Genomic DNA, 9,328 nt, shown 5'->3' on the forward strand with positions numbered 1-9,328 from the left:
CCCCCCCTCCCTCGCTCTCTCCCTCTCCCCTACCTCCACCCCTCCCTCCTCTGTCTCCCCTCCCTCCTCCCTCTCCTCCTCCTCTGAGGCGGACAGGCGAGACTCTGCCGCCTCCTCCTTCTCGTCCCCGCCCTCGTCCTCCCTCCCCCCCTCGCTGGCCCCGCCCCTCCTCCCCCTCTGCCTGGAGCTGGAGAGGGAAGAGGCGGGGGGCGACGAAGAGGAGGAGCACGGTGATGATGATGATGATGATGATGATGATGATGAAGGCAGAGCTCCGCCCACTAAGTTGGCTCTGCTGCAGGTGAGTCTTAAAGGGACAGTACATCTTATTTCAGGCTCCGCCTCCTTTAGTCCTCATCCAATGGTCTTTCTTTTCATTCAGACAAGCCACGCCCCCTCCGGCTCGTCTCCACGGCAGCAGACAGCAAGTAGCGCTGCATCGCTGCTCCTGGTTTGTCAGGACTCAAAAAGCCAGCCGGCCAATCAGACGAGGCGGCAGGCGGACGGACAGCAACCATTGGTCCTTGGACCACCCTTTAATCATCTGACTGCCCCTGAGGCTCCGCCCCTCGCTCAGCTGTCAGTGTTCACTAATGCTAAAGCTAACATAGCGAGCAGCGACGCTGACTCCACCCCTGCTGCTGTTGCCATGGATACCACTCAGGCGGCAGCCCCGCCCCCAATCCAAGTGAAGGAGGAGAGTAGGAGGGCCTACGACTCGGAGGACACCTGCATGGACACACACCTGGAGGAGGAGGCGGAGCCGTGTGAGCGCGGAGGGGAGGAGCTTGACATCTCCTTTGACAGCCAGTTCCCCGACCTCATCTCTGACCTCATCACCGAGGAGGCCAATCCCGTCGTAGCTCACTCCACCGCCGCAGCGCCAAGCCCACCCATCTTCCCGGCCGGGGTCCGATACATGGTGCCGCCCCAGCCCTCCCCCTCCTCCTCCTTCCTCCCTTTTCCTCACCCGCTGCCCTCCTCCTCCTCCACACGCCTCGCCGCCATCACAGACTTCTCCCCAGAGTGGTCGTACCCCGAGGTAAACAGCCAATCAGGAGCCAACTGTCCTTCACATATTTACTTAAATGATTTCACTTGATTGTTGTTTAATTAATAATTAATTTCTTCATTCATGGATTCATTATTTAATTATTAGTTATTACAATATACAATTATAATTGTGTGTTTGTCCACCAGGGGGCAGCGCAGTGTTATTAACTCCGTGTGTGTGTGTGTGTGTGTGTGTGTGTGTGTGTGTGTGTGTCAGGGAGGGGTGAAGGTGTTGATAACTGGACCGTGGAGCGAGCTGTCGGGTCGGTACTCGTGTGTCTTTGATCAGAGCACCGTCCCCGCGTCGCTGATCCAACCTGGAGTGCTGCGCTGTTACTGCCCAGGTACACACACACGCACACAGTAACAGACCCGGTCCGGTCTGGCTGCTGAGTCCGGTCAGTTCTGATCGGGTCTGGTTGGGTCTGGTTGGACTGATTGTGTGTGCTCTCTTTCAGCACACGAGGCCGGTCTGGTGTGTCTGCAGGTTCTGGAGTCTGGAGGTTCTGTTTCTTCTTCGGTTCTGTTCGAGTATCGAGCGAGGAACGCCAGCTCGCTGCCCAGCTCGCAGCTCGACTGGCTGTCATTGGACGGTGAGCTACCACGCCTCCACCTGTCACACTACAACACCTGTCACACTACAACACCTCCACCTGTCACACTGCAACATCTCCACCTGTCACGCTGCAACAACGCGTCCACCTGTCACGCTGCAACAACGCGTCCACCTGTCACGCTGCAACAACGCCTCCACCTGTCACGCTGCAACAACGCGTCCACCTGTCACGGTGCAACAACATCTCCACCTGTCACGCTGCAACAACATCTCCACCTGTCACGCTGCAACAACGCCTCCACCTGTCACACTGCAACAACGCGTCCACCTGTCACGCTGCAACAACGCGTCCACCTGTCACACTGCAACAATGCCTCCACCTGTCACGCTGCAACAATGCCTCCACCTGTCTTGCCTCCAGCTGGTTGCACTCTTCGTCTTTCCCCTGTAAACATGTTAATTTCGGCTGTGGACATTTGGACATGGGGACTTATGGAGCCAGCCTGTCCTGAGTGGTGGAGGTTCATGATTGGTTGGTGCTTGTTTGTGGCTCAGTTGGTTGTCGGTTCGTTAGGTTGTTGTGGGTTGCTTTTAGGTTGTGGGTTGGTTGCTGTTAGGTTGTGTATTGGTTGTGGGTTGGTTGTGGATTGGTTGCTATTAGGTTGTGGGTTGGTTGCTATTAGGTTGTGGGTTGGTTGCTGTTAGGTTGTGGGTTGGTTGTGGATTGGTTGCTTTTAGGTTGTAGGTTGGTTGTGGACTGGTTGCTGTTAGGTTGTAGGTTGGTTGTGGACTGGTTGCTGTTAGGTTGTGGGTTGGTTGTAGATTGGTTGCTTTTAGGTTGTGGGTTGCTTGTGGATTGGTTGCTGTTTGGTTGTGGGTTGGTTGCTGTTAGGTTGTAGGTTGGTTGTGGATTAGTTGCTGTTAGGTTGTGGGTTGGTTGTGGATTGGTTGCTGTTAGGTTGGTGGTTGCACACACACCACTCTGTCTGTCTGTCTCTCTCTGGTTGAGGCTCAGAGCCAGGAATGTGAGACAGCCCCCTCCCCCCTCCCTCCCACCTCCCTTCCCTCTCTGTGGATTTCCCAGCATGCCTTGCTGCTGTGTTTGGTTGGACTGACTGCACCGGATGACCGAGCTCGCTCTCTCTGTCTCTCTCTTTAACCGGTCGATCCTTGCACGCCCACTCAGTGTGTTTACTGTGTGTGTATGTGTGTTAGCTGATCCTGTGACATCATAACGTACCCAGAATGCCCCTCACCTGTGCTGACACACACACACACACACACACACACACACACACACACACTCACAGAGGATGAGTCTACAGACAGAAGATGGACGACACACAGCAGGATGGTGTCGGTAGGACGGTGTGAGTGTGTGTGTGTGTGTGTGTGTTTCTATAGTGGTTGTCACGGTTACAGCGCTGCTTATGATCAGATCGTATCGATTTATAATGGACACTTCACACACACTGTCATTGAGCTGAGGTCACAGAGCTGTTTGTACTCGATTACTTTAATCTGAGTTACTAATATTCCACAGCAGTAGCTAATATCACTGACTAGTCAGGGCTCAACAGAACAGTTTTTACTGGCCCCTTGGGTATTTTCACTGGCCCGGCTAACAAAAATGAAAATAACTTTTTTTTTTTTTATCTAAATTTTAATTTATTTACAATTTACACATTTCAGATAATAATTTCTCTTTCTAATGTCAATAACTAAGAATGCATCTGCCGTAGAACAACAGCGAGAGGAAAAAAGGTGTGTGTGTTCACTCCAAGCCCCTTCTGTCTGCTGCTGCAAGACACCTGTCCACCACAGACATGGAGTTAAAGTGCTCAAGGTCTGGACCCTCCAGACATTTCCAAACCTGAAAAAAAAAAAAACTAGTAGTTAGGACAACGTATCCACAAGGTATTATAGTTTTAGTTTCTTGTGATCAGACAAGTAAGTAAGGATAGGATGTAATCATACCTGCTTACAGTTTCGGCCTTCGTCGGAGCTGTCAAAGCGTCTTGGTGTGACGTGTCTTAAAACAGCTGACAGGGCCAGGAAACCTTTCAAATTAAAGTTCCCCAGCCTCACGCCGCCGGTGGAGAATGGTGCCCTAGGTATGTGGGAGACACGTTACACCAAGACGCTTTGACAGCTCCAACGAAGGCTGAAGCCACAGCCGAAATTGTAAGCAGGCATGATTGTTTTGGACCCGACGTCAACAGTGTTCGAGTGACCGTCTTTTCGAAAGACACGAAGGGCTGCTCAGATTTGATTGTGTGGTAGGCAGCGTTGATTAGTTTAGTCACCTGCTGCTGACGCTCAGTGGGAGCCCGTCTCGGGTGTTGTATCAGGTGTGTTGTGTGTGTGTTGTGGTGTGTGTACCTCCAGGGATAGATGGGTATTACCGGTGCGGTGGTGTTGTGTTGTGTACCTCCAGTGGGCCAGCAGAGTTGGTCTTGTCAAGGGTGGTATTCCCCGCCCCCCGCAGCAGCCAGGTGGAGCAGCGTTCATCCCGCGATGAGGACAGAGTGCGAAAGCATATCTCCTCTCCTCAGTGTGCTTCTTCCGTCCCCTGCTGATGCTCCTCCCCATTCGCCCCTCCTCTGCATCAGCCGCTCAACAAACTCCCACAATCCTCTGACTCTCATAACCACTGCGGAAAACAGACAGGACGTTGAGGAATGTGCGACCAGCATCAGACACGAGGGGGGATAATGATTAAAGAGGGTAATTGCAGTAACCAGGCCTTGTTAACCGGAAGTAAAGAGGTTAATATGGGGAGGACCGAGTAACCCAGGGTTTAGTGATGTTAGTAAGCCGGGCTAAAGTTGGGCAACTCTATCTCCCTTCCTCCTCGTCTGCCCCCCCACCTTCCCACCCTCCCACCTCGCTTCCCCCCTCCGCTGGTAGGTAGGAAAAATACCCCCCCCCCTCTGGTTTTCCTTGACTCTCTGGCATGCACGAGGGACAAGTGAGGCTCTACATGACTGAGACGAGGAGAGACCGTTTAAACCTGGATAAACACACTTCCTGTTATAGGCTGTCAGTCATCCATTTCTGCTTTCAGACAACAGTGCTGTACTGACCCAACTAAAAACTAACCAAATCCTGGACCAGCTAACAAACTAAACAACTGACCAGCTAACAAACTAACCAAACCTGACCACGTAACCCAACTGACCAGTGACCAACCCACCAAGTAACCAACTGACAAGCTAGTAAACCAACTGACCAGCTGACCAACCGACAAGTACCCAAAACTGACCACGTAACCAACTGACCAGCTAACAACTAACCCAAAATCCCTGACCAAGTAGTAACCAAACCTGACCAGCTCAAACAAAACTAACCAACTGCCCAGCTAACCAGCTAACAAACTACAACCCAGCCAACCCTACTGAACCAGCTAACAAACGAAACCAACCTGACCAAGTAACCATGGACCAGCTGACAAATTTTTCCGACCCACGGTAACCACCTGACCAAGTAACAACGGACCAGCAACCAAACGTAAAACCACTGACATCCCAGGCTAACCAGCTAACAACCACTAACCCAGCCCCAAACCACTTCGGTACCAGTAAAAAACTAACCAACTGACCAAGTAACCAACGGACCAGCTTAACAAACGAACCAGCTAACCAACTGACAGGTAACAAAAACAACTTGACCACGCCAATAACAAACTAACCAACTGACAGAGGAACAACGCCAGCCCAAACGACCAGGATACAACGGACTTCAGCGCAATCCAACGGACCAGCGCGAAACAAACGAACCAACCGGACCAGCGAACAAAACGAACCAAACGAAACAGCGAACAAATCAACCACCGGGCCTAACTGAACAATGAACGAACCAAGCGAACATAACTGAATCCAACGCCCCAGCGAACTCAAACGATCCAACTGACCAAGTGAAAAGACCAAGCGATACAACCGAACCAAGGCCCACGAACAAAAGATACCAACGAACCAACGAACAAAACGACCAACGAACAACCGAACCAGCGACACAAACGGCGAAAGAACGGACCATTTGCTAACAACGACCAAACCTAACCAACGAACCAGCTAAACAACGAACCAATGACCAGCTAAAAAACTAACCAACTAACCACCTAACCAGCTAACCAAACTAAACCAATGGCCAACTAAACAACTAACCCGTCTAACTAAACCCTACCAACTGACCAGCCAAACAAACTACAAATAACCAACCTAACAACGAAACCAGCTAACAACTCTCAAAATAACTGACCCAGTACAACACATAAACCAGCGAACAAACTAAACTACTGACCAGCTTAACAACACTAACAATAACCAGCAACCAAACTAAAAATGGACCCAGCTAACAAACTAAACAAACTACCAGCTAACAAAACTAACTAACTGCCAGCTAACAAACTTACCCAACTAACAACACTAACCAGCTAACAAACACTAAATAATGACCAGCTAACAAACTACCAACTAACAAAACTAACAACGAACCAAAAACAAACAGGCTAACAAACTAACCAACTACAAACTAACTATCAAACTACCTGCTGTCTTTTTTTTTTTTTTTTCTTGGGTCCCACTGACAGCAGCTCAACCTGTTCATGATCTTATGTAGAGGTGGAGGAGGGTGTGGCAGTTGGCTGCCCATGTTGCTTGGTGTTGATGATAATGGTGAGCTGTGTTGTGCTGGTTGTGTTGTTGTCACGGGCGGCCCATCTCTGGCCCATCCCTGCGCTCCATCTGCTCCAACCGCTCCAGAATCGACATCCTGAACTGGTATTCCTGCAACCAGAACCACACTACTGATGTTTAGCTAAGTATGTTATGATGTTCGCTGCTGTTAGCTCAGTCTGTTAGCTGTCTTTTAGCTGCTGTTAGCTCAGTCTGTTAGCTGCTGTTAGCTAGCTCAGTCATGTTAGGCTGTCTGTAGCTGCTGTTGCTGTTACGCTCGTCTTTAGCTGCTGTTAAGCTCCGTTCTGTTAGCTGTGTTTAGCCATCTGTTAGTGCCTGTTAGCTCAGTCCTGTTAGCTCCTCTGTTAGCTGCTGTAGTGCTGGTCGCTCAGTCTGTTAGCTGCGGTTAGCTCAGTCTGTTTAGCTCAGTCGTTCTAGTGCTTTAGCTGCTGTTAGCTCAGTCTGTTAGCTCAGTCTGTTAGCTCATGTTAGCTCATGTTGCTCGTCTGTTACAAGGTGACGGACTGTGGAGCTTAGAGCCCCGTGGCCGTGTAGTCGTTTGCTATCCACAGAAGACGAAGCAGAGGTTACAGGCCCGGGTTGCTGACAGGAAGCCGTGTCGTGTCAGACCTTGGAGGCTGGTGTCGTGTTAGATAAGAAGAGAGTCTGTGTTTGTGTTTGTGTGTGTGTGTGTGTGTGTACAAGCCTGACCAGGAGGTTAAAAATAAGAAGCGAGACGTGGAAAAATCCCTTCTCTACAACACAACACCCACACACACACACACACAACCTCACACACACACCCACACCCACTATCTACCCTTGAAACTATCTGACTGACTCAATCGTCGGCCGCGGCCACAGTAAGAGTGGTGTGTGAAGAAATAAAAGCACATCCACTATATACGCTATAGATACACTGTGGACCTACACACACACACACACAACACCCACACACACACACACACAGTGGTGTTCAAGTCTGTTCAGCTGTACGCAGGCTCCAGAAATGCCAATAGCTGTGTTAGCTCCGTCTGTTAGCTCAGTCTGTTTAGCCGCTGTTCACCTGCGTTCGCTAAGTCGTAGCCGCTGTTCAGCTTCAGCTGTTAGCTGCTGTTAGCTCAGGTCTGTTAGCTGCTGTTAGTCAGTCCTGGTTGCTCAGTCGTTAGGCTGCTGTTCGCTCAGTCTGTTAGTCAGTCTGTTAGCTCAGTCTGTTAGCTTGATGTAGATAAGCCCTCTGTTAGTGCTGTTAGCTTAGTCTGTTCGCCTCAGTTTCGTTAGCTCAGTTGTTAGCGCTGTTAACTGCGCCTGTTAGCCGTTGTTAGCTCAGTCTGTTAGCCGCCGTACGTCAGTCTGTTAGCCGCTCGTTTGTTAGCTGGTCTGGTTTGTTCATTTGCGTCTGTTAGCTGCTGCTTAGCTCAGTCTGTTAGTGCTGTTAGCCTCAGTCTGTTAGCCGCGTTAGCTGCGTTCTGTTAGCTGCTTTAGTCAGTCTGGTTAGCTGCTGTTACCTCAGTCAGTTAGCTGCTGTTAGATCAGTCTGTTAGCTGCGTTGTTGCTCAGTCTGTTAGCTCAGTATGTAGCTGCGTCTGTTAGCTCAGTCTTTCTCTGCGTCTGTTAGCTCAGTTGTTACTGCTCAGCTCTGTTAGCTGCTGTTAGCTAAGTATGTTAGCTCAGTCTGTTGCTCAGTCTTTTAGCTGCGTTAGCTGCTGTTAGCTTCAGTCTGTTAGTGCCTGTTAGCTAAGTCTGTAAGCTGCTGTTAGCTCAGTCTGTGTTAGCTCGGTTGTTTGTTAGCTGCTGTTACTGCTCAGTCTGATAGAGCTGTTAACTCAGTCTGGTTGCTAGTGTTAGCTGCTTGTTAGCTCATCTGTAGCTAAGTCGTAGGCTGCTGTTAGCTCAGTCTGTTAGTCAGTCTGTAGCTCAGTTGTTAGCTCAGTTGTTAGCTGCTGTTTAGCTCGTCTGTAGTCAGTCTGTTAGCTGCTGTTAACTCGTCTGTTAGGCTGCTGTTAGCTCAGTCTGTTAGCTGCCTGTTAGCTTCAGTCGTTAGCTGCATGTTCTGTGTTCTGTCTCCACTGTCTGTCAAAGTCTCAGCCTCAGTCTTCAGTCACGATCCATGAGGCTGGGATGATGACCTCGATGAAACCAGTTTCTGACTGTGCTGTTAATACCTCCATAATGAGTCCATTGGACGAATGAGCACGCTTATACTCTATCTCCATGACGACTGGCCTTGGAACCGGAGGGTGCCCACTGTTCAGCTTAGTGCCAGAACTCTTGGGCACCCTGTCGCATGCGTGCAATTCGGAGAACCTGGCATTTCCCCTTTTTTTTTTTTCCCTTTTTCTTTTTTTTCTTCCGAACAGTAACAGCTGCAACTTGTAGCCTGTGTTAGCTCTATGTCAGCTTATTCCGTCCAAGTTGCCCTAGTGCGTCGGGTATTGTTCAGCTTAGTAAGCACAATGTACGAAGACCCGAACGGCCGGCTGCCAGACGGACGAGATGCAGACCCTTCCGCCCGAGTAAATGTGGTGACTGACTTTTATCGTCCGGTTGCGTCTGACGAGTTGGTGTGAAATAACCCCTTATTTATAAGGCTGACAAGCCACCAGACCCGCCCCGAGCCTGGGCTGACTGTGTGGAATAGGCAGATGAGATCAGCTGATGACTGCTGACTAGCAGGTGTCGGAAATAAACTGGCCAAGGGCATACCGTGACTGGCAACGAGTCCATGGATCAAATTCTGAAAATTTGCGATTGGCTCTTTTGCCAGGAATTTTTCAAAGCCGCGTAAAGCACCGTTCGTCTTTTTTACACGTTGTTTGCAACTTTCTTTTGACAAAGAATTTAATACAAATGTCCGCTATAAGAGAAGCAGGACGGCTTTTATTCCTAGGACTCACACCACATTTCAACAGCTGGTTACTAGCACTCCCCTCCTCAGAGCCCACGCCTTTGCTGCCGCGTTGATTCCGTTCTCGTAGTCTCTTCCCTTGTCTGGCATATTTTCCACGCGATAGGTGCCCCGGTCCATGTGAACGTTGGGCGA

At 50.1% G+C, this 9,328-nt stretch overlaps 1 protein-coding gene across 1 annotated transcript in view; it reads left to right on the forward strand.

The window, feature by feature from the left end:
* Positions 1–9,328, forward strand: part of camta2 (calmodulin binding transcription activator 2) — a 26,228-nt gene that overhangs the window by 10,015 nt on the left and 6,885 nt on the right. The window contains exons 4-7 of the mRNA XM_027276470.1: positions 5–301; positions 383–1,042; positions 1,271–1,397; positions 1,512–1,646. Coding sequence (XP_027132271.1) covers positions 5–301; positions 383–1,042; positions 1,271–1,397; positions 1,512–1,646 — 1,219 coding nt within the window. The remainder of the gene's footprint in view (positions 1–4; positions 302–382; positions 1,043–1,270; positions 1,398–1,511; positions 1,647–9,328) is intronic.

The sequence above is a fragment of the Larimichthys crocea genome, unplaced genomic scaffold, assembly GCF_000972845.2.
Source record: "Larimichthys crocea isolate SSNF unplaced genomic scaffold, L_crocea_2.0 scaffold385, whole genome shotgun sequence".
Lineage (NCBI taxonomy): Eukaryota > Metazoa > Chordata > Actinopteri > Sciaenidae > Larimichthys > Larimichthys crocea.